The 26,446-nt window shown below is 40.4% G+C and overlaps 1 protein-coding gene across 10 annotated transcripts in view; it reads right to left on the bottom strand.

Annotated features, from left to right (window-relative positions):
• Nucleotides 1-26,446, bottom strand: part of foxp4 (forkhead box P4) — a 306,386-nt gene that overhangs the window by 53,663 nt on the left and 226,277 nt on the right. For all 10 annotated transcript variants that reach the window (XM_077203301.1, XM_077203303.1, XM_077203306.1 and 7 more), the window contains one exon: nt 13,168-13,257. In XM_077203301.1, the coding sequence (XP_077059416.1) occupies nt 13,168-13,257 (90 nt within the window). The remainder of the gene's footprint in view (nt 1-13,167; nt 13,258-26,446) is intronic.

Raw genomic sequence — 26,446 nt, 5'->3', positions numbered from 1 at the left:
GCGAAAGCCCACAGCAGGCCAGTCGGGCCGGGACGTGATGTATGCGTGTCTGTGCACACATCGGGGAAGACGGAACGTGAGATAGGGCAAAAGAGGGGGCTCGGTGTGGCGGGCGCTTGGCGTCACGCCAATTTGCCACGCACGGCTGCTTGTCACCGGGAAAGAGCGAAATGAAAACCTGTAATTAATTGCTCCTCTGCATCCCATTCTCCCGCGGTGACAACCCATACATTCTATTTTATACACACGTTCATTGACATTTTCAAGTTGCAGGCGTAATAATTACCAGAGTTATAACACCTTCTATTGCGGCGCGACAGTGGGATTGACGAGCCGCCTGAATGCTGAGTTGTTAAGGTTTGACGCCATTAATTGCCCCTATAATCTAATATCACAAAGGCGGGCCATTACACACCATGAGCGGAGCGTGCAATTCGACACTACGGTTTCAGAGCAGTGCAGGAAAACAAAAGCGCGCCATTAGGGACTTGACGGCCGCTAACAAAAGCGAAGCACAATGCGGAATTATATTTTCATTCGGCTTTGTCTCTCGCCATAAATGATTCCCCCGTTCATTTGCCGCTGAATAGACCCAGTAATAGAGGAGCCAGAAACCCCAACCATTTGAAGTCAGGCATTTATTAAATATATTTAATTTTTTTCTCTCTTTCTCTCTCTAAATTAACATGCAAAGGGAAAGAAAGGCGAGGGAGATATTTTGCTAGATGAGCAGAAGCACAGCGACGAGCACCTTGCTGTGAATTATCAAGCCTGAACACTCATTTACCATATTTTAAAAACAGAGACAAAAAGCATTCTCTCCACATATGAAAAAAGAGAGAATAACAAGAGACACCTGTTGTGATGTGTTGTCAGTAAAGGGCTGGAAATGCTTCACATTTGGACCACAGGTCCACCAATAGTAGAGCTTCATTAGGCAGCCAAATAGACAAAGCTTTGAAATATATAGACATTCTTAAAAAAAAAATTCATATTAAAAAAAAGAAGCTATTCAATTGTTCAAAATATAAAAACCATCAAAAATATATGAACAAAAATAAAATAAATAAATAAAAACAATCAACCATTATGATCGATTTCCACTTTTAGCTATTCAATAGACAATTTCTGGAGGTTGCACCCAACCCAGTCTTTTTCACTTGAACGTAAGAGGTCAAGGATTGGTGTGTTAACAGAGGTACTTAGTCCCAACTGGTCAATGCTTTAACTACAATTATATGAGGGCAAAAGCATATTTGGGGGAAAAAAACATTTAAATCAAAATTATATTTCATTATATTATAGTAGATGTATGAAAATCGTATATTTTTAATAGTTCTCATTTTATTATTTAATTCAATTTATTTTTAAAAATAATTTTACTTTTCTGTAATTAGTCAAATGGCACCAGGTAACTGGCTCAAAAAATTATAATCTAGAATTGAGTGCTCATTAGCAAAGACAGCATGGAGATTGCATCTTTAGTGAGTCCTATGCTAGCTGAACAATTGCCATTGAGATGAACAGGAAGGCTAACATATAGCTTGCTCTGCAACAAAAGCAAATAATATCAGGGCTTATGCTATAATAACCTGTGTGTTTGAGAACGGCCTCCACCAATCATTGGCAGGCAGGTCAAGGATCGTCTGCATAGGACGGCTCTTGTGGTCATTTTCAGCAAATTTCACTATCATCCACCTTTAATCATGGGGGATAGGGGGGGCACACAGTCACTTTAGAGGTCAATACGGTAAATGGAGCTCATCTGTACAGGCAAAACCTCTTTTCGCACTCACCCGCAGCTTTGAGTTTGTAAGTGGCACGGCATCTGAACGCATTGTCTGTGAGAGAGCGCATAATATATGGTGTGTATTTGATGGCCATCCCCTAAAACCATCTCCACAAGCTTCTGAGACTGTCTGCTAATGAGCCAGCTTCAGTGGCAGCTCTGGTGCCTCCCACCACCATTAAGATTCACCAGCGCTGTCCACACGCACCACGAAGAGCTACCCACTGACAGGGGTCAGCTTCAATAGAGAGAGAGAGAGCAGCGGGGGAGATGGCCGTTCGCAAGGAGCGGAGCAGTAATTAGAGGGGCTATTTGAAGAGCGAGTTTAACTGATTAACAAAGAGGAGAGATGGGAAATGAGGGAGAGAGAGAGAGAGATGGGAAATGAGGAGGGAGAGAGAGAGAGAGAGAGAGAGAGAGAGAGAGAGGGAGAGAGAGAGAGAGAGGATAGAGAAGCCGAGCTGCAAGAAGAGCGATGTGTCCCAGAGGGTCATAAAGGAAGTAGTATGGACAGAGAATGCATTCCAATGAGCCTTATTCTGGCTTTTCCTTTTTTTCCTGGCCTTGATAAATTACAATCAGTCTTATCAACCCCTCCACTCATTAAAACACAGACACAAGAACGATGATGTGAATCTCTTGTGAAGCAACAGACAGACCCGCGGGCAAAGCCCAACATTGTGCGGTTTATGTGGGGTCTGAAACCGGAACAAGTGAGAGTTTTTTAATACGAAATCCTCCTCAGCACAATATACTGTCAGTCTGCCAAATGACTCACTTTCATTAAACTAAAACCATCCGCACTTAAAAGCATTTTGCAGGGGAAACCCTGCAAAATGTTTCACCTGTGCTCCTGGATTCAATCTGATTCCATTAGTGTGGATATATGGAGCGTCTCAATGCATTCAACGATAAGTTGTAACGTTTCTGCCCTAATGAAGTGGCCACTCAAATTATTTGCCATTCAAAATAGATTTGGGGGTTGTGGTGCATCTTGCAAGGGAATTAATGCTTGTTGCACCTGGTGTAAACTAAAACACTAGAACTGAAGCCTGAACACACCTGAGAAGCTTCTTTTACACCTTATAACAAAAATCTTTACATTTTTTAGAACTCTACCCACACAATAGAACGACTACATAGATGGATGAGTGATTTATTGTATAATTATGCTAAATTTGGAATGATTTGCCTGACATTTAATTAGGCAACATTATAAATATCGCAATGATTTTAATGCACTTGACAGACAGAGAGATAGATAGATAGATGGATGGATGATATAGGCTACACCCTTCATCACCTCCTTTGTATTTATCTCTATTAGCATTTTACGTAAAAAAAAAAAAAAAAAAAGTATAGAAAGTACAAAGTATAGAGGAGATCTTCATTTTGGGAAAGGTCATCCTCCCAGTAATGAGCCGTACACTAAATTATGGTATTTAAATAAATGGATGATGATGAATGCATCTCCATTCTCTGGAGGATTCTTTGCCATTCCATATTACAGCGTAATTATCATGGTGGTACACACACACACAAACACACAACACACACACACACACACACACACACACACACACACACACACACACACACACACACACACACACGATAAAAAAAAAAATGGGCGAAAGAGCCTCAAGTGAAAGCATGTAAAAACATGTTACTAAACTGTGGACAGACGTGGCAAATCAGCTCCATAAAGCCATAATTGGGACTGGCTGAGTTCTTGAAAGGCTTTTTATAGCTGGAGAGGAATAATATACTCGTCCATATAAAGAAGGGGGAAAATCTGATAAACGACACTTAAAGTTGAAGAATTTAGAGAAGAGCACAAAGGTCCAGCACTTTAAAGACTGCGAGGGAACTCGGCTCAGACTCTGGAGTATGAATTACGACAGAGCGGCACTTATGTGGAAAGGTGGCCAAAGAATCACACCGAAAATGTAAAGAGAGCAGAGTTCTGGTCATCCAAATCTAAAATCCTGGTTAGCACACATACACACACAGGAAGAGTTTAGTTCTTCTAGAAAGCTGAGACGGAGTGTCATATAACAGCAAAGAAACACAACTGCCCTTCTGTGGTGAGCTATATTGAATTAACTAGTAACGTCTTAGTGAAGCACAGTTCTTAAAAATGTGATTTTATGGAAAAAGAGCACCTTGGATATCCTACATCTGTTAGATGCTACACAACAGAAAAACACCAGTCTTATGCACAAATGCCATTTGTTTGGGATGTTTCGTTGGGATGGATTGATTTTTAATATTCTAGCCAATACGATAATCCGAAATATTATTTTATGACCAATAACCAATAGATATTTAAATTCCATACTTTTTGTCAAAATAAAATAAAAATAAAAAAATAAAATCAATCATTTAAAATGCTAAATGAATACAAGTTTATTCAATTTGAGATTTGTAAAGATCTCTTTAACAGTCTTTTTAATTAGTAGCGTTTTAAAGATACATTTTAAGTGTACATCTAAAAGTTAAAAAAAGAGGTAAATTAAAAATCCAATATCTACTGATTACAGCATTTTAAATAACATTTCTAATATCAGCCGATAACCAATAGATCATGCATCCCAATGTATTTGATTCTCACAAAATACAAGCCATATACTTAAATGCATGATTCTGCAAAGCTTGTAAAATTTGGAGGCAATCAGACAATAGGTGGTGCTATAAAACATGATAAATATGAACATTTAATGTGTTAGCATGTGTAATGGAGAAAGATGGGGGCATATAAAGTTATGATGAATATATAAACACCAGTCAGTCAATCTCAATGATCCATCTTCAAGCTCACCGGCATTCTGCAGGGATGCTGGAGTGGGAGGGATAATTGAAAAAAATGACAAGGAGACGACTAGAGGAGACATAACACGCGGTTATCCATGCACACGCGGGACAACATCCTAGTGCTGTTTACCCCCGTCAAAAAGAATTACTCACCTCACCGATAGAGGACTGGTAGACTGCCTAACCGCAACCCACAGCTCATACTCTCTAATTCTCTCTCTCCTCCTGCACTAGAGTACCTGCAGTCTGCGCTGATGGCCATTATGAGCAGTTTATTCACGGGTGCGCTCGTGAGTCTATCGCCTGCGGGCTCAAGCCGGTAAACAAGCCGTCACATCTCATTTACACAAGAGCGCCATTAATCGCCTCGCAAACCAACACCAAGCGCCGGTCCGAGGCGAGAGGGAGACGGCGGGGAGGGAGGATAGAGGTTAAGTCTGGGGTTGTGGAGGCTTGGAGGGGTCAGAGACAGGGGGCAAACAGGGAGAGGAGGGATGGAGGAAGGGTGTACCCAAACAAAAACAAGAGGGAAGGGGGAGATCAGATATGGAGATGAAATTACTAAGACTGTACTGCAAGAAAAGGGCTCAAGTAACCGCTTAGCAACCGAGATACAAGGATCTCTGTAGGAACACTGTAAGGAGTGATTCGTGAGCTATCACCAATGTGTCCTTAAGGAAGACACTTGTCATTACAATTTATTTTTGGATATATTTGTACATTTATATTCATAATTTATAATAATAAAATCTTTAAAAAAAGATAAAATATATAATATTGTGTAATTGTGTACAAAACTATGTATTATACATACATTCATATTTTATTTTCAACAAATTTATGTAAAATATAAAAACAATATATACAAAACTGTATATATATATATATATATATATATATATATATATATATATACACACACACACACACACACACACACACTCACCTAAAGGATTATTAGGAACACCTGTTCAATTTCTCATTAATGCAATTATCTTATCAACCAATCACATGGCAGTTGCTTCAATGCATTTAGGGGTGTGGTCCTGGTCAAGACAATCTCCTGAACTCCAAACTGAATGTCAGAATGGGAAAGAAAGGTGATTTAAGCAATTTTTAGCGTGGCATGGTTGTTGGTGCCAGACGGGCCGGTCTGAGTATTTCACAATCTGCTCAGTTACTGGGATTTTCACGCACAACCATTTCTAGGGTTTACAAAGAATGGTGTGAAAATGGAAAAACATCCAGTATGCGGCAGTCATGTGGGCGAAAATGTCTTGTTGATGCTAGAGGTCAGAGTAGAATGGGCCGACTGATTCAAGCTGATAGAAGAGCAACTTTGACTGAAATAACCACTCGTTACAACCGAGGTATGCAACAAAGCATTTGTGAAGCCACAACACGCACAACCTTGAGGCGGATGGGCTACAACAGAAGAAGACTCCACCGGGTACCACTCATCTCCACTACAAATAGGAAAAAGAGGCTACAATTTGCAAGAGCTCACCAAAATTGGACAGTTGAAGACTGGAAAAATGTTGCCTGGTCTGATGAATCTCGATTTCTGTTGAGACATTTAGATGGTAGAGTCAGTATTTGCCGTAAACAGAATGAGTACATGGATCCATCATGCCTTGTTACCACTGTGCAGGCTGGTGGTGCTGGTGTAATGGTGTGGGGGATGTTTTCTTGGCACACTTTAGGCCCCTTAGTGCCAATTGGGCATCATTTAAATGCCACGGCCTACCTGAGCATTGTTTCTGACCATGTCCATCCCTTTATGGCTACCATGTACCCATCCTCTGATGGCTACTTCCACCAGGATAATGCACCATGTCACAAAGCTCGAATCATTTCAAATTGGTTTCTTGAACATGACAATGAGTTCACTGTACTAAAATGGCCCCCACAGTCACCAGATCTCAACCCAGTAGAGCATCTTTGGGATGTGGTGGAACGGGAGCTTCTTGCCCTGGATGTGCATCCCACAAATCTCCATCAACTGCAAGATGCTATCCTATCAATATGGGCCAACATTTCTAAAGAATGCTTTCAGCACCTTGTTGAATCAATCCCACGTAGAATTAAGGCAGTTCTGAAGGCGAAAGGGGGTCAAACACAGTATTAGTATGGTATTCCTAATAATCCTTTAGGTGAGCGTACATGTATATATATATAATATATATACGACAAAAATGTGTTTATTTAATATATAAATTTTTACTTTTTTGCATACATTATACATATACTCTTTTGTTTATATTTATTTCTTTTTGTTTACATATTTATTTATATATTGTGAAAGAAATACAGGCAAATACATACATTACAGGTGTATGAAATAACCCTTTCAGAATCCTCAGCATCAACCTGTCAAGGTTTACTTTGCAGTAATGACAAAATACACATTATCCCTTACCAACATGGCTATTGTAAAGCCCACCAACACATCTAAACTGTTGCCTGTCTCCTAACTAGCCCTTATGATCATCTTTCATCTCCACCATATCACCATATGACTAATGCAAGAATGTTAAACTGTTACATGCCAACTCTCCCAGCTACATTTAACCGTCCCCCATCATACTGAAGCAGAATGTGTTAATCAACACATAAACAGGAGAACAAAATGCCTCCACTGTTCCACTAGAATAATTCCTTTCTCTTAATCCTGACAGAAGGGGGCAAGGGGTCACATTTCTCAGGTGGAAGCGATAAGGGATGCTAGGTGGGGTTAGCATAAGGGGGGACGGATGGGAGGGCTTTTAAACAGTCACACCGCCACCTTCAAAAAGCCTGGAAGATATTAGCTCGCATGTGGAGAGTGAAGGGTCACTATTGAGCGGGACGTGACACTAAAGAGGCCTGTCATTTTAATAACAGGCCCGCTGAAAGGCTGCAGGCGCTGTTACCAGGTGGCTCTGTGATGATGTCTTCCAGGCTATAGAGCTCTGGTGCACACAGCCACCTTTTCACAAGCTAATTTGTCCCAAAATGATCTAAAACCCTCATTGCCATCCATCCCCCAAAGTTACCCAATTACCTCCCAAAGGTATTTATCATATTGCACTTCTACAGTACATGGTGGTGGTGCGGGCGGTTTTGTTTGTCGTGTGTGTGTGCGGTGTGTAATAAAATTCAGCCACCGGGGGCTGCAGGGCTGAGCAACTCTAGAGAAGCAGAGCATTCTGGGCTGTCACTTGCTTATTTTCACCCAGTTCAAAGCTCATGTCTGGGGACCGCTTTCTCTGACAGCGTTCGGACAGCATTCGGACAAATGAAAATCCGCCGTTGCGCGAGTGCCCAGAGTCGGGCAAGTTCAAGTGGAAAATCCCCCCACCACTCCATCTTCCATATCCCTCTTCCATTAGTCCCTCACTTTCTGCGGACGTCTCTCGCACACACACATCTGTGGCTCTATCTAACGCCTCACTGCCCCAGAATAAAAATGACAACAAATTTCCAGTGGAACACAACAGAAGAGATGACTGGGGTGCTGAAATATAAAAGCCCATTATCGACCGCGTTCATTACACTTTTCACTCATGTTTCAGATAAAAAAATGGACTTTTACACTCCACTGCTCAAACCCAAACTCTGAAACGGCCAGCAAGGCCCTGGGTGTTTCTCTTCTTGCTCTCTCTCTCTCTCTCGCTGTCTTCAATCTGTCAGGCCTCTAGCATTCTGGGTCACCCTCTCTTACCCTCTCTCTTTTCAAAACAACCTCTTTGAAAAGGAAGAAAAAAGTGCCAACTAAGCATTTCCACTTAATGGACAAAACAGAGAGTTTTCAAAAATACAAGTTCACAAAAAGGGCTCCGTCCAGTATGGAGGGTCTTTTTGTCCCCTATTGATCTGAGGTGTCTATATACGTGTCAGTTTCCAAAAAAGCGCCAAAGAATTCTTATCAAAACCTGCTCTAAAGTGGCTATTTGGATGATAAGCACTGCTTTGTTTTACCGCGATAAAGAACAAACACACAAGGTAGATTTTCATTAGGGTCAAAAGGACTTTCAAAGTTCATTCAGCAAAATTGATCCCAAAGTGCTTGACCACACAGAGGTGGAGGTTCCAGCTGGCATCACCCATCTCGCCATCGGATCATCTCAATGTGGTACTCATCACCCAGTGCTACCGTGGCAACGCAGCCTCTCTATCAACGCTCAAGAGAAGGAAACTAATTAGCATGTCTCTAATGAGTCTTTTCTTCTATTTTTTTTAATTAAACGAGGTCCTCAATAATGCATGAAAAGAGGACACTTTTTCTTTTCAATTACCAACAAAGATGGGACTAAAGCCACGTGTGTGTATGTAAAATGGGTCTTTATAACCATGATAAATTCTATGCCCTTTCCATCACCTTATACACAAAGATAAAAAATAGTCCTATGGTGTGACAGAGATTTTAAAATGTGTGGATTTTATTATGCTGCTAATTATAAAACACCATTTGGTTTGTTTTTTAAATGTAACCGGTTTAAAAAATATATGCAAAAAATATCACAGTTCATAAAGTTTGATAAGAATTATTTCTGAAGCACCAAGTCAACATATTAGAATGTTTTCTGAAGGATCATGTGACACTGTAGACTGGAGTAATGATGCTAAAAAAATAGAAAACAAATATTTTAAATTGTAATATTTTACATGATTACGGTTTTTACTTTATTTTTTATCAAATAAATGCAGCCTTGGTGAACATAAAAGACTTTCAAACTTTCAAAAACATTAAACAAATATTAACGACCCAAACCTTTTGAACGGTAGTGTACATACAAAATAATTTTAAAACAAATTTAAACTAACAAACCTAATGAAGTGGAATGCAATCCTTGCCAAGTTTAAATTACTCTCATAGACTCTCTTGCACAGACTGAGCCAGAACAATAAAAATAAAAAAAATTATATATATATATATAGCCTATACACACACATACATATACTGTACACACACACACACACACACACACACACACACACACACACACACACACACACACACACACACACACACACACACACACACACACATATACATATACATATATATATATATATATATATATCAGACAAAAACCTTAGTAGTGTAACTTCTGGTTTCATTGGCAGTAAAGAAGAGGAAAACTAATTATCAGCCACCAAAAGATTTCATTGTTTGTCACACCACATTAAAATCTTCATAGGGAGCTTAACCTGACCAGCAGCCATTTTCTATCAGACTACAATCCATGGATTAGAATAAATTACTTCCTTGCCCTACTCTCCTTGCCATTGGACAACAGCTTCAAATACCCTGAACCTGAGGACTTTTAGAAATAATAAAAAAAGAATCATTTGAATTAAGACTCAGAGTAAAAAGAGAGTTGAAATAACAGCAAGTCTCTCTTGACGGCTAGGTGTCGAGCAGCTGAAGGCCTTTTCGTAATGACATAAGTGGTATGACGCATCACTACAAAAAAAAAAGTATAATCCTCCAGCATGACTTGTAAATCTAAATACCTGACATTTTTTCTTGTTTTAGAGTCGAAAGTAACGGAAACCCTCCTCAGCGACATAAACAAGGGGCGGTTTACAGTCCCTAAATCCCTTTAGAAAAACTAGGAACCGGGAAAAGGTCGGGTTTAGGGTTGATGCCCCAGGGCAGTATATGAGGAAGTGACACTACAAAGCAGAATTTCAGGGCTCTCCTTTATCAGTATGCAGGGTGGCCTTGTGCTGAGGTGGGATAGACTTCACCCCAGAAGCCCAAACAAAGAGCCTCACCTGAGGCTCTACTAAGGGTCATGGGTCGACAGAGGTCAGTGGATCTGACCATAGAGTTGATCGGAAAACATCAAATGTGTATGTGCATGCCTCTTTATAACATCCAGCCTGAGAATGTATTATGCTATAACCTCTGTAAACCCCTTTGTAGAGAAAACGAGATTAGCTCTTTTGTAAAACTTGTCAAAAGATGCTCAGGACTTCTGGTTGGCTGCTTTTCAGCAGTCAAAAGAGCCGAAATCCAAGTCAAGGATATTCTGATCCCTATATACGCCCTTTTAAGTGCAAATTTGGTATTGTTTTCCCCTTTACACTCAAAAAGTTAAATAGTAATATCACAATTCTGCTAAACAAGCTGCATAATTTGAGATGCCATTCATGTCACTCTGTAGCACAAATGAAGGAGGACAATGTGAACATTAAAGTTTAATACTTAGAGGGAAAGTTACTCCAAAAATAAACATGTATGACTTGCTTTCTTCTGTGGAACATAAAAGAAGATATTTTGAAGAAAGTCTAGTGACTTTCAATGTATTAACAAAACAAAACAAAACAAAACAAAACACTTGGAAATTTTTGTATTCCATAGAAGAAAGTAAACTTATTTTTTTGGGTGAACTATCTCTTTAAGGTGGATGGTCCTCTAAGTAAATCAAAAATAAAAGTGATGCGCACATTAGCGAACACCACAATTGACACAGCAAAAGAGCCAAAGCTGTTCAATACACCACATTCATTATCGAAAGGTGCATAAACAAAAAAAGCAACTTGTGAAAAAATGTGTTCTGATAAAATGTTCCTTTCATTTTCCTCTTCTTGACTTTCCTTTAGCTCAACAAGCACGGGGAAGCAAACTTCAGCCCAGGGTTCAATCTAATTAGTGTGGTTTGTTAATTAAATGAGTGCGCCAATAACGAGGTAACCTGCTGTTCCTTGCTAATGTTAATTACCCTGAAGGGAAAACCTCTCAACACGGTCATTTAAACTGTCAGCTAGCATTCCTCCTGGATTATTGATGATTTGTAAAACACTGGCCGGCTTTCTCGCTCCCCTTTGCTCACTCGTTCACTTGCGCTCTCTACTTTTCACCCAATATGCTCGTATTGACTACATCTGCCCCTCTCTTCCTGCTTGTGACAAGCAGTGGTCTTGTTCATCTTCTCCCCTCCATCTCCATCAGATTCAGGCTAAATAAAAAGTGCACCCTAATCTGTACCGAAATGCCAGTCCGTGTTAGTCTGTGTACAACTGTGTTAACGCAGGAAGAAGCATGTTTTCATGACTGTGATATCAAAGCTTTACTCTGGTATACACACGCGAGTGCGTCTTGTCACATTTGACGGGTGGGCTAAAGCAGGCAGTTATCACCATTGCCCCAATTCAACATGGCAGGCATGAAGACTGTATTTCTTCCCAACAGTAAGAAACACCTAGACAAAACAATACCAACACACATGCAAAATGCACAGTGTATTGTTAAACAAGAACTGATGAATACTTTGTAAAGATAGCTTGACTATAATTAATTTATTACCATTTATATGCTGGACATGACATGCGGACAACAATATATATATATATATATATCGTGGCCACAAATTAAGAATGTGTTCTCATTTTAGTAAATTGTGGCCACGATATAATAATTTGTTCCCTCGATTTAGCAAATCATAACCACATTGTACTCATTTGCTCCCTCGTTTTTAATTTAAGTACAAACAAATTATTATATTGTGCGTGCGATTTGGTAAAATGAGGGAACAAATTATTATATTGTGCACAATTTACTTAAGCGAATTAGTAAAACGCGCTGATGTATTAAGTCGTGGGAATGATTTGTTAATTCATGGCCATATATACATATTTTTTGGTTTTGTCTTTGGTAAATCAATAATGCAAAAATGTTAACTAAACTTTGGTCTTTGTACTGATAGATCTAAGCTCTCCACACTACTCTATTCCCAAGATTCCTGCTCTAGACCCTGAGAGTGTGTGTGTGTGTGTGTGTTTTTGTGTGTGTGTGTTTTGTGTGTGTGTGTGTGTGTTTTGTGTGTGTGTGTGTGTGTGTGTGTGTGTGTGTGTGTGTGTGTGTGTGTGTGTGTGTGTGTGTGTGTGTGTGTGTGTGTGTGTGTGTGTGTGTGTGTGTGTGTGTGTGTGTGTGTGTGTAGGTGCTACAGGAACGTGCACTCAAGCTAGAAATGAAGCTTGGTTTTTAAGTAGTGCCATTGTTCAGCTCTTCACTACAGAGAACCACATTCATAACTCTGCTCTTATAATAATATAGAACAGACGGGGGATGGGAGACGATCAGAATCATATAGTCAAGAACTTTATTTGACGAATATCTGAGAAAGTACCACATGACAATTAGGGCAGGGTGATACAGCAAAAAACGTGATATTTGATGATAATCAAATCATTTTTTAAATTCAGTTCAATTTCACTCAATTAAAAATATTTACATTTTTCATTTATATGCACCTTTGCAAACAAATCACTGAATCGGAGTTCAGACTATTTAAAATCATTCAAGAAAATGAATCAAGCTTACCAACTTTTTTAAAATGTTATATCATAAACGTTTTTTAAACTTTCTTAGCAAGGAAGGATTGTTGAGCTAGTATAATAAAGCTGCCTTTATGAAACTAAATGGCCTAATAAGAAGTGCATTAAATTCATCATAATTTTCATGATGTTGCTTGATTTGATAACACAAGCAAAATCATCATAAATACATTGAATATTTGATATACCACATTCTTGCTTGTGCTTGTGTTTGTGTATGTGTGTGGCACTGGTACCTGCACAGGGCTCTGTTTGAGCTCGTTGCTGCTGGGGGAGTTGAGTCCTGTGGCCTGCTGGAGGATGAACTGGCGTGCTGCCTGGAGGGCCTGTGGACACGAGACACAGAGACAACACAGCGGTGAGCACCACACATACACACACCTTTGCACTCTGCTTACATTTCCTCAAAATCACAGGAGGGATACACTTAGCACTGCATGGTGGGCCCCACCTGTTTGCCAACCTGAGTGAGTTGGGCCCCTCCCGTACAGGGCCAGAAAAGGGCCTTGCTTTCTCTTCAGACTAAGAGGGAGAAAATGCAACTCTGTAACTCTACCGCACCCTTTTTTTTCCCTTTCTCTCACACTTTCTTAGATATTCTGTCCATTGAGCCGCCACTCCGAGGTCCGTCCCACATCATGTGACAGCGCCTGATACCCTACGAACAGATGACGGCAGTATTCGTTTGGATTCTTTAAACTGTACCCGCACAGGATCTTTGATCCAATGGCAAAATGCGTCTCTCAAAACAAAAACACTAGGCAACAGTAAATCAGTGGGCAAACAGCTTTTTGAAGAGCGCCATCAGGATGCACATTTGCTTCCTGGCTCTGAAGAGAGAGAGGAAGGTTACATAGTAAATATTGATTTATGAAAGGGGTGTGTGTGTGTGGGGGGGGGGGGTGATTTGGCTGAAGCCCTCTTTAAAAAAGAAAAAGAAAAAAAACCTGACACCAAACATAAATCCTCAGTCATACTTTGATATGCTAACCGAAAAAAGCTGTAAATTCCAAAAGTTTTAGACATTTTAAGCCAGCTTTAATAGTTCATCAACCTGTAAACTCACTTTGAAGGAAAATCTATATGGTTTAACATTCACTGTCATTAGAAGGATAATTCATCCAAAAATTTCAAATGCCAGCATTTATTTACTCTCACGTCAGCACCATAAACATATCATAAATGTGGTCCATACTCAAATAACTCAAAATATATATTTAAAGTCTTCTTAAGTCATACAACAGCTTTGTGTGATCAAATAAAAACGTGAGTACTTTTTGCTTAGTAGTGAGAAGTAATGGCAACTGAAAAATCAGCAGGATTAAATTAAATTGTCAAAATCTTACTGACCCTAAACTTTTGAACGGTAGTGTACACGTATTGTAACTTGGTGAGAATCAATGACAAATGAGATTTGAGTAATAATAGTAATAAATAATAATACAATGCATGGGTAATACGGACACATTTGTAATGTTTTTTAGAGCGTGACAACGCCTGGCAACTTTCTGCTATTGTTGTAGTGGAAAAAGTGGCATAAATATTCAGAAGTAAGTTTGACATAAGACACTAAGGCAAATGAGTTAAGTAAACAATGACAGAATATAATCATTTGAACTACCTCTTTAAAACATGGCCATTTAGCACTGATCTGATATCAGTAATAGACTGATAGTGCTAATAGCCATTATATCAATTGCAGAAGTACTTACTGGCTAAATGTGTGGGAGGGTGCATTTCAAAGCCCAGTCCAGGACCCTCTAAATAAATGGTGCCAATCCATTTAAGAGAGATACACCTCTGTCTTTTTTACTGTAGAGGGGGTGGTGGGGGTTTTAGAGAGAGAGAGAGGGGGCCAAAAAAGGCGAGAGGCCCCCTATACAATCGGCACATGAGAGAGCGAGAACATGCAGTGGTCGGTGTGATGAAAACCATCTGCATCAAGAGCACTTGCTACTTTTGCTGAGGTCGCAATTGAGCGGCGTGCGCACACGCATTCGCGCATGCACACACATGCTGTGCAGGAACCCCCCACCCCCCTCCATCTGCACACATGACCTCAGCGGAGGGCTGGATAAGCTAAAGTGACCGGCAGCACCTCCTAGCCACGACTAGCTCTGAGACTACAAACTGATGGCATGTGGTGTGAATTACTTCTTACAGACGTGTGCGCGCACACACACAACCAGAGACAACTTGGACCAGATGGTTGTCTGGCAACAATGATCAACAATTGGACAAAACTGCCTCACTGATTACCACTTTATTAAACTCTTCTTTGATTTTCATAAACGCCATGATATTTGGATTAAATGGTAGCAGTTTAGTGCACACATTTAATCCTAGGTAATTTACAGTGCACTAATTTAATGCACAGCCCCTTCAGGAACAACCAGAGGTTAAGTGCCTTGCTCAGGGGTGCAATGCTGATAGATTGTGATATCAGTAATTTTGCAATGACTGGGTCACCCCTAAATAGGACCACCCCTATATTTGCATTACCAGTCTAGAGCCTTAACTACTAGGCTAAAACCATCTTATATTCATCTCACACCTTCTTTCTTGAACAATTTCCTTATATTACAGGAATAGTTTAACCAAAAAGAAACATTTTATTATCATTTACTCACCCTCATGCAATTTTAACCCTGTATTATTTTTCTCTCGTGAAAGACAAAACTAAAGGCTAAGCAGAATGTCAGAGCAGCTCTTTTCCATACAATTAAAACTCCTAAAAAGCACCACAAAGGTGTCATGAAAGTAGTCCATTTGACTTTTTGTCTTTGTTCTGCGCAACAAAAAATGACACAACAGAAGGGCAGAATGTTCAAGTAGATCTTTTCCATAAAAACAAAACAAGATGCTCTAATAGGACAAAAAAGAAAATTATAAAAATTATTTACAAAATACAAAAAAGCATAGAAGCAACAATCCAATACAATGGTAATTTATCAAATGGCTTTAGAAGGCTCAAAATATAGTACACAAAGTGTATGCACTGCTTTTATTTTTTGCCATTGTAAAATTACTTTTATGATATTTTATGATGGACATTTAACCTAATATCTAAATTTGTGCTGCACTGAAAAAAATAAAATAATTTGAGCGTGGAAAGACATTTTCTAAGCTACAGCAAGTCATAATATGTGAGAAACAAACAGGGTTTTGAAAAATTATAAGCAGATGTAGTACACAAACTGTATGGACCAATTTATGATTTTCTTTTAATATTAAACATAAAAATTTGTTTTCAAATATTTGCCATCTTTTTTGGTTCTTGTTTTCGTTGTGCGGAAACACTTCCTAAAATCTTGTTTTGTGCTGCACTGAAAAAAATGTTTGAAAAAGAGTTTGGAAAGAAATTTTGGGGTGAACCTCTCTTTTAAGGAGAAAGGGACAGTATCTAGTGAAGAACAAGTGGTCAGCATGGCTGGTCTTAATCACAATGCACTCAGTTCAACAGTGGGACCGGAGGCTGGTTACACTAAACTGGCCCAGAATGAGAGCAACTGTGGCGGCGAGTCTCTCTGAGCAACAGGGGAGAGGCTCCGTTCTGTGGCTGGAGAATCTATTGAGTCTGACTTGCCAATTTTATTGCTTTCACGAACAGTGGAGGTTAAAAAAAGATTTGGAGTACAAACAGGGGGGAAAAATGCTTTATAACTTCCATCCATACATCTAAGCAGGGAGTGAAAAACACATCCAGATTTCAAAAGGGAACATGAGTTGCTTCTTTCTTCTCGCTCAACTACTTTCATCTTATCTCTCTCTCCCATCCACCCCAAAGCCTTGTGGCATTCGCTGGTGAGCGCTGCACCTTTAAAGAAAATATGAGGGAGGCCGCTGCTGGTCGGGTCCAACAACAGTTCCATTGTGCTGTTGAGTTAGACAGGTTTTATTGCAGTGCAGGGCGGGCGGTAGGACGAGCCAGAGCGAGAGTTTGAGCGAGTGAGAGAGGGGAAGGGGAGGGTGAAGAGGTCAGAGCCCAGCTTGGCGGCCTTAGCAGCACAGTGTGTGAGTTCTTCTGACTTGTCATCGGCCCCCCCCGTAAATCAACACTCCTGACATTGCCTTTAATAACAGAGCATTTTTTAATTCAGCAGGGTCGTGAGGGGGGGGGGGGGGGGGGGGCATGGGGGGTTTAGGTGGAGGGTGGAGGGGTTTGGGGTGGTCAAAGGGGTGGGTGAGGGAGATTTAGCAGGGGGCTCCCTCTCCTTCCCTTTTTTCCCCTGTCTTTCTTTTCCTTTTTTCTCTTGGCTCTCGCCCTCCCCTCTTTAACAGGCTTCAAAAAAATGGCTGACAACTGGGTTTCTTTTCTTTTTGCAGGAGAGAGGGAAGGAGGGGGGCTTTCGGGTGAGGGTCCATTATGGGAAAATAACAGGGAAGAATTCATTTTGGCATACGCACCTAGTACGACACGCTCTCGTTCTAGCAAAGTTGTGACAGTCGCGTCCGTGAGCACAGACGTCCAATAATAATACGGCAGATCCAATTTTTGAGCCGTTCTACGACGCCCGTTCCAAAACAACGCAGTAAAACACACAAACAGGGGTGATTGCGCGCCTCTTTCCTGGATGTCCCAGCTTCTATTCATTACGCTCAGGTTGCTTAAGTAAACACGACTGGGAGGTGATGAATCGGAGCCCTAATCCGCCTGTGTTTGTGGGAGTGAGAATGAGGGAGAGGGCAGAACACGGGGCGCTCGCTCGCTTTTTCTCTCTCTCTCCTGTAAATCTAAACAGTGAAGTCGGCTCCTCTGCGGACAGGTGGGCACCATATGCTGGAATGATCCATCATCACTGACAGAGAACCATTGTTGATGCCTGCAACGTCCCCCCACAACCACCCCCGTACAAAAACAGAGACCACGGTGGGCCGTGGATGGCGGCGAAGTAGTAGGGGGGCCAGGGTGGCAAGAAGGGTCAGAGGGAATCATGTTACTGGAGTTGGCGGATCCAGAGCTGAAGACAGACTGAAACTGCCACTGTATGCTGGGAGAAGCTCAGGAGATATTGATGGAGATGAGGGTAGAAAGAGGCAGGAATAAGAAACAGACTAATCCTTCATATAAGAGTAACATAGAGATATAAAAAAAGAAAAGAGGACAAAAGAGAAGAGAAAAATAAAAATAAAAATAAAAACAAGTAAAAAAAAATGTAAAGAACAAATTGTGGACAGTCAGTTACTGTAGACAACCTTAGATATGGTTTAGATCTCTTCTGAAACTTAAGACACATACTAAGGCTTTAACTTATCTCTACTAAGAAAACAAATTAAATTTTTTTTTTTATTAAATCCATTTAATAATATTGCATTCTAGGAGAAACATTTGAGATATTAAAGAGATGTAATTTTGACTTTCCTACGGGCCTGTGTACATCAGCTTTATGAAACCGCTGTGGGCCACCCTCAACCAGTCAAACCCCTGCCTCTGTGCTGACCTCCAATCAGAGTTAGATATGATGTGCAGTTATTTATAGTTGGCTAGTGAGGACCCTTTTAGAAGAGATCAACTAAGTAACAGTGGTGGCCTCCGTCAGGGCCATGCCGCTGCGTTTTTAATTCATTCTTAAATAAACCCCTGTCAACATGCTCCACTTACACTCTGGCTTCTACTGCCAAATGGCATATTTATCCGCACTCAAAGCAGCTTTGAGGTATCATGTCACACATTGTGACTTGACAATAATTTGTTTTATCTCATGCAACTTCTTCACAAACTAAATATATATTTTTTATGACATTATAAGAAAATAAAAAAAGCAACCAAAGTTATAAATCCCTATTAACGGTATGCTCACAAGTTGCTCTTTCATAGCTCAGGAAACAAAATGGAGTTCGAAGTTGTCTTTCATTGAAGTATCAAACTTTGCCTCAGCAGATGTTTCTCCTAAAATTCCTTAGGATAAATACAAATAAATTAGATAAATGTTGATATACATTAAAATTAAAGTAAATTGGAAGAAATTGATGAGAAATTTTAATATTTGTATTTTAGTCTTTGAATGAAGACTTGACAAATGTGTGAGACTATATAGTCTAATAAATTAGACTAAACTCAAATAGGTGAGGTCAGTTTTCTATTAAAATGAGAAAAAAATAGCATTTCAAATGCACTCTGTAATTTGTTCTCACTGTTTAGGAAAGCAACAGGGTGTGCTCTTCATGCGAGTAATGTTACCTACCTCATGCTACAAACGCACGCATGGACAGATGTGGTCAGACACTTTACAAACAAACCCAAACACACCACAAAAAGTATATTTTAAGGGTGTGAAGACAGAATATATTTCCAATTTGCAAAATGGCAGTTCATAAATAACTGGCCAAAGCTTATTTTCCCCTCACTCAACATCAACGGGACTGGAATGTGAACATTTAGAAAAAAAAACATCCTGCGTCGCACCGAGGGGGAAAAAAGAACCAAACTTAACCTTCTTTCAGCGGTACAAACCGGGATGACTTGTTACACTCGGGTGCTTTCGTTCAGCATGAACCCAGCATGATAGCCACCTCTGAATCAGGAGCAGAGAGAGGAAGACAAAGGCACCCTTTTTTTCCCAACCGGTGCCATTCAACCTTAAAGGAAAAGTAAAGCTATGCCAAAAGCTGCTTCTTTTGAGGTTCGGGCTTGATCTTCCTGGAATTAGGAAGTTCAGCTTTCTCCTCGTAATGCGTCTAAAAATGAAGACTTGAGCTGTTTCTGTTTGCTTGCATTGGATACAAGAAACAGAAGAAGAGGGGGGGGGGGGCGAGATGAAAGAAAAGTTTCACAGATGTAATGTAAGCCGGCATCCAAAACGCCACTCATGTGAGGGATTTGGCAAAAATAATCATACCTGCTTGTACAACCTCTTCAAGCTCTGAGTAACTACAGGCGCACAATGCGCCCGCTCCTTTCCTTTCGCCACTCCTGACGGCAACCACTTTATTACTCACGAGTGTGACAACTTGTGGGATTGCTTTGTATCTGAATGGCATATTTACGTGAAGTGTGGCTTTCGGTAGCAGTTGCTTGTAATGTATCAAATGCATCACTGTCAGCTACCAGAGGAATCTGCCACAGCGGATGTGTTTGTCCACACAATCGAAAGCGTTACGCACCATCGCTTATGGAGTGTTGGCCTGGCCAATATGAATGTAACTTTCCAGAGAGACAATCCGTGCCGATAATCGCTAAAGGATGAATTATTGTTTGCCAGAGAACCAGACTCAGTCTATTTTGATGCTGGAACGCTCCAACACAGCTGGTAACCAAATGAGCTTCGTCTACAGCGGCTGCAGGCAGACATACTGGGCCTGTTAGCAGCTGTCCACCCCGGGCTACAGGACGAGGTGTGGATTGTACGACAGGATCGGGTTTACAGGCCCGGGCCAAGGTTTTGCAGATCTTAACTTGGTCCCCATGACTCATTGCAGTCGTAGCCTGCAGAGCTGTCCAATTTCACGGTGGGTTTCAAATAAACTGCACTTCTGACCATATTTCTCCCTTTTTTCCCCCCTCTCTCTCGATCCTTTTTGGCCCAAGCTGGATTTAATTTGCCACTTCCTGTTCCATCATGCGGTTCGCAGTCACTCGTCACATTTGTTTTTGTTAAGATCCATTAGAACACGCATCTGAAAAATGGCAAAATCGAGTGAATTATTCAATGGCGAAATCATCTGAAAACACCCGCCGCTGTCCCTTCTTGCCATTTAATGTAATGTTTCCGCAATATAAAGTCTATAGCAAAACCTTAAAATTTAAACAGCTACAGCAGACTCCCATCGGCCATTAAAATGAGGAAAGGGTATATTTGAGCCAAGGCAATAAAAAATAAAAAAAAATAAGGGAGGAAAAAACTTCAAAATATGCTGTAATGTTTGAAAACCCTGACCGCTTTATTTTTTTACATTTTTTTTTACATCCTATTTTTCACAAAGGGGACCTGTTTGAAACTTGCTGCCTCTGCTGCTTTCCAGATGTGCATTGCTCACCTCTAAGTCCCCAAAAATGTTCAAACAAAAAGCCTGCTGGAAAAAAAAAAGTAAATATGGACAGCAACACGATAGCAGCGGTGTTTTGGATGTCAGAGAGATTTTGTTTTTGAAAACTGTGAAAAAGATTGCGAGGATTGCATGGCTGTTAAACCCATTTGGGGAAGGCAAACAGTAAAAGAGGCTCAAATGAGCTCATATGTACCTGGTGTCTCTCTCTGCAGTAACTTATCCCCATGTCCCATACTGAAAGAGCAAAAGAGGAAGTGTAATCCACTATGGCTGGGCTCTCTGGGCATCATTACCTCGTTGTTGCCACTGTGAGCTCTCACTTTGTAGTACTGAGGACCAAAGCATTAGTGAGAGTTCAGCATTGAGACAGCTCGGAGAGAGAGAGAGAGAGCTCGGAGAGTTCAGGATACGGGTCGTCTCAAAATCCTCCAGCCTCGGCAGCCGCACAGCCGGCTAATTGATGGCAATTGCACGGCAGTTTTGCTGTGGTTTTCTTAACACCGCCCTTCTGGCAGCCAAACAAAGTTCTACTTGATAGGATTTCAAACTCTCTCTGCTGTGCGGACTGCAAGAACTAATAAGCAAAAATGGACTTTCAAGGTCTTGTCGTATTTGAGAGCTTTTCAAGATCTTGGAGTGAGTCTGCAGGGATGGTTCGGGGTAAAAGGAAGGTGTTGGGGTGTGATGCGAGTCATGGCTTGAGTGACCTAGCCCAATGGGACGCCGTCCAAAACCCATCCTCCTACACACATGCTAAACAGACTGACCTGGTCTCCATGATGAGGATAGCGCTAACTGGCAGCAGGGCTTCCCATCTAAACCACACATATGGAGCGCATTTCTTTGTTATTATTAATAAAGAAAAAAATAATAATACACACTCGGGATGCTGCCAAAAGCAAGAAAAAAAAGACACATGCGGTGTATTGTTTAAACAGAGGAAAACTTGAAACTGCTTGCTTGGAGAAGAACTAAAAAAATAAAGTTCACGCTTTTAGTCTGATTTTGATTTTACACCTGGTAGTGGCTAAAGTGATACTGATCTTTAGAAAATATTCAAAAGGGATAAACGGCACATTGAATTGGACAAGTTTCTGCCATCTGTGTTTAAATGGGAGTGGGGCGGTTTTGAAGACGAGTTAGGAGGGAATAAATCTTACTGAGAGGAAACGGAGTGCTATGAGGCCACGTTTCACATCTATAAGCACAAATACCAAGAGCGAAAGAGAAGAAACAACTGTCGTGTCCAAATAGGACACTTAAAATATCCTCTAATGATCCATAATGTGAATAAGATAAAGCAAACACACTTTCTTTCAGCACTGTGAAAGCAAACCTTCAACAAAACCGAACCAGCTCCAGGTTTCACATGTTCTTCATCAATATTCAATTACATCAGTAGCATCAATCTATATCATCAATCCGTGTCACTCTGCACAAAGCGGCCTGCATCTCGCTTCTATCTCCACCCTTGGCTATTAAGGAGAAGAAAAATAGAAACCAACATTCTCTCTCTTCTCTTCTCCAACAACGCCTCTCCCTGTTGACTTTAGTCTCTTTTTAAGATGGCAAACACAAAGAGCAAGCGGAGGCAAGCTAATTAGCAACACTTAAAAAGGGATCTGGCTTCATTGTTTGCAGTCCCTTGCCCTCACCAGTTACCAGGGCAACAACTTTGAGAGTGGTGCTGTGCATATTTCTTTTGCTTTTTTCTTCGTCTTTTTGTTTCCCCTGGGGGTTCTCCATTTTTGGAGCCTGGAGAGGGCCGTTGGGAGGACAGAGATGGAGAGCTGAGGGGTCTCTTAAGCCGAGTGCAGAGTGGGGGCTTCTGGGATGGCGTAAGGTTAGGCCTCTGCATTACACAGCACAATGCAGAGTTCTAAGTGGGCATTGAAGGCAAGGAAATTGGGCTTAGTGAGTACATAAGTGTGCATGTGTATTCAGCTTGGTTAAAAGGAAAACTTCACCTGTATCAAAATCAAATGACTTTATTTTTCTGTGGAACACAATCTTTTTTCTTTTTTTTTAAATGGAAACATTGTGACTGACGCTCCAAAAAGCCATATGGCTCATTTACATACTTACATTTATCATGTCACACTTTATTTGGTTTTAGTCAACAACTTAAATTTCAGGCTACTGCTAACACAAATCTAATGTTTTTTCAGAAGTTTGGTATTGAAAAGTTAAAAAGTCGTTAAAATTTTATTTTTATTTTTTTATGTTTTTGAATCTCTTATTGTACATTTATATGATCTGCATTTATATGATCAAAAATACATTAAAACAGAATTAATTTGAGTATTTTGGACTTTTGTGGGGTGGGGGGGGGGGATTGAAGCATTATGAAAAACATCACAACATAAGTATTTTCCAATAAAAAAATAGAAAATGCTATTACAAAAATGTGTTTTGGAGTGACAACTTGTGGTCACAAACTGCTTTCACTATGTGAAAAAAGCAGCTTGAAAATTTTTCAAAATATCTTATTTTGTGTTTTGTCTAAGAAAATAAAGTCATAGGGGTTTGAACCGACATGGTACATTTTTTTTTGAGTTACTCGTCCTTTAAGAAGTTAAAAGTGGCACCAGTCCTTGACAATTTACTCTCTTTTTCTACCTCATCTGTTGATTAGAGCTGATACAGCGAAAACACATGCCAATTAGTGTCACTTATGGCTGTTTCCTGACGTGGAGTCCAGTAGGAAGTGTAATAAGGCTAAAGAAGCCCTCCCTCTGCCTCGCCAACTCTCCAAAACTGAAATTCCCTCCCTTGCCCCTCATTCTCTCCATCCTTCCTCCATTTCTCTCTACTTCAACTCTTACCTAAATCTCCCCCTCCCACTCCTCACAACTCTCTCCGAATCACTAAATCCATTCTCCTGCCCTATTTTTTTCCTGTCCCCATCCTTTTCCTTCCTTTTTCTCTTCTCCTCCCTTTCTCCCTAGTGGTTTGTCAATCAGCTCCGAGGGAGTTATACCTCCAAATGCCCACACATTAGTATCCAGCTGAGAATCTTTCATAATCGCCATGGTGACTAGAAGAAGGTCAATGCTTGATGTGCTTCAAGCACTGCCTATGAACTGCCCAGGCCGTGGAAATTACAGGCAAAGAATAAAAGGTGGCTTTGTGGCACCACTTTAGACAGTGGGACGTAAGTGTTTGTTGGTGCGAATCTATTATGTTTGAGCATGTTCGCCAAAACAAGAGGCTAAATGAGGGCTTGTAAGTCAGAGGGCAAAATATGATGGAGAAAAATTATGAATAAAACTTTACAGTGTGACAGTGATTTTTTTCTTGCCGTTACTGACGCATAAATTACACACTCCACCTTTAATAAACGTTATAATCTTTGTCAAATGATTATTTTTGCTTTGAAACAAAATGAATAAACCGAGTTAAAAAGCTTAATAAATGAATGAAAAATAAATGAATTAAAAATAAACCGGAAACATTTTGTGACCAGGGGCTCAAAAAAAAGCCATATGGCTCATTGACTCATTTAAATTTGTCATGTCAAATTTGGTTTGAAATATTCTAGATTTTCAGTCAATAACAACTTCAATTTCAGGCTACTCCAAACACAAATATATTATCTATTTTCAGAACTCTTTTAAAAATGGATTAAATTAAATATGATGGAGAAAAATGATAAATAAAATTTTACAGTGATGTTTTTTGTTGATGTTAATTAAGCAATCCACCTTTAATAAAGTTCACAACCTTGTAAATTAACAACAATAAAATGCTTAAAAAATAACTGTAAAAATATATACATTAAAAACAAATGCATTTATTAAAAACAAATTAAATTAATGATCAAAAAATTAACAATAAAAATATATAAACAATTCATCCCTCAATCCATACATGTACTGCTCTGATTCTTTCTAACACCATGTTACCAGAAGTCATTTCACATCTTGTTGTTCTCGCAATTATTCCCATACGAGTTTGTGATTATTGTAAATGTGATCTGTGTTGGGTGACAGTACTACTGTTGTCTGGCTATGTGTGTGGAACTGATCTGAGCCCAGCTGTGCTGGCAGTCCTTCTGAGATGCTCTGGTTAGATAGACGCACTGGATAGACGCAGGAAGAGGCGACTGTGTGTTGCCACAACTGCTCCTAATGTCTCCATACACATAGAGAGAAGCATACCAGCACACACACGTATATAAATGCACACTAACAGCGGCCCTCTTTAGCCTTCTCAAAGGTTTCCCTGGAAAAGTCATAAATTAGTTTTATTACCCTCCCCATAAATATGACATTCCCACATTCCAGAATTAGGACTCCACGTGTGAAAAAATCATTAGATGAAGAATACATGCGAAGAATACATCAGAGCACATGTGAAATACATTACACTTCATATGAACCTTTACTTATAGTGCATGTGCAACCAATCCTAGACAGCAACTTTAGTGTCGAACGAAACAATACATTTCTATAGCAAAAACATTATCTAGGACCTTAATCTAGATAAACCCACATAAACACATTACCAAGTTCTTATTTTCTTCATTTCTGAGAGCATTGAGTGAAAACAACAAAGCAAGTACAAAAACGTCCTCCCAGTTACTTTTTCTTAACCATGTAAGAAGCTCAAAGCCAGGTTAGCTTTTCAATTGTACAACAGGAAACCAGCACGCCGGAGGTCTTTTTTGGAATAGCTGCGGCATCTATTGAGGTCGTCTACAGATGCTAGGCAACTACCCTCCCTTAACGCCCTCCCTCTAAAACCCCTTGCACCTCCATCACCACCAGCGTTTTGTGACCAAGCTTGACCTTTCATCTTCGCTGACCTCCGTACAATGAGACGGACCACAATTAAAAGTGTGGAATGCTTTTAAGCGATGACACCTTTCAATGGGCTGAAAATGTTCGATTTACTGGATGTTATTAAGCTGGCTTCAGGCCTGGCCCCCATCACCTTGCATCCTTGTCCAAAAGGGATATGATCCCTGTATTTAAGACTCTCCCTCCCCTCCCTTTTTGTTCGTTAGATTTAAGCTGTTTGAGGGGAAGATGAGAAAGAGCGGCTCTGTACGTGTCAGTCGGCCCAAGGCACTGTGACCGCTGACACGTTTGGCTGCAATTGGTCAAATGAGCTTCATTTCACACAGAGGACGTGATACGGCCATTACTGTCCGCCGAGTACTGAACAGAAGGCCGTTCCCAACAGTAATGAGACGGGAGAGAGGCCAAACACCCTGACTGTCAAAGCGCCCAATCTCACCATGCTTAGCATTTTACACGCAGGAACCCAATTAGAGCGTCTAGACTACCTCACGGGTACCTATGATCTGCCATCAGGACAGCCAACTCAATATGGCCTATCTGTCCAGACATCTGAGATCTATATGCCTTTATCCACTCTTTCCATCTGCGGCGTGGACAGTTTAATTAAAGCTATAATTACGACCAATTTGCAGAGTCCATTATGGCCTCTTAATGGTGGACGGTGCCAGAGAAAACAAAGAGTAAAGCAAACGTCACATGGAGATGGGTAATTCTGAGTTGT

The sequence above is a fragment of the Siphateles boraxobius genome, unplaced genomic scaffold (assembly GCF_051911475.1).
Source record: "Siphateles boraxobius isolate OS27281-9 unplaced genomic scaffold, OSU_SipBor_1 5, whole genome shotgun sequence".
In the NCBI taxonomy this organism is placed as follows: domain Eukaryota; kingdom Metazoa; phylum Chordata; class Actinopteri; order Cypriniformes; family Leuciscidae; genus Siphateles; species Siphateles boraxobius.
This window is presented reverse-complemented; position numbering and strand designations above follow the sequence as displayed.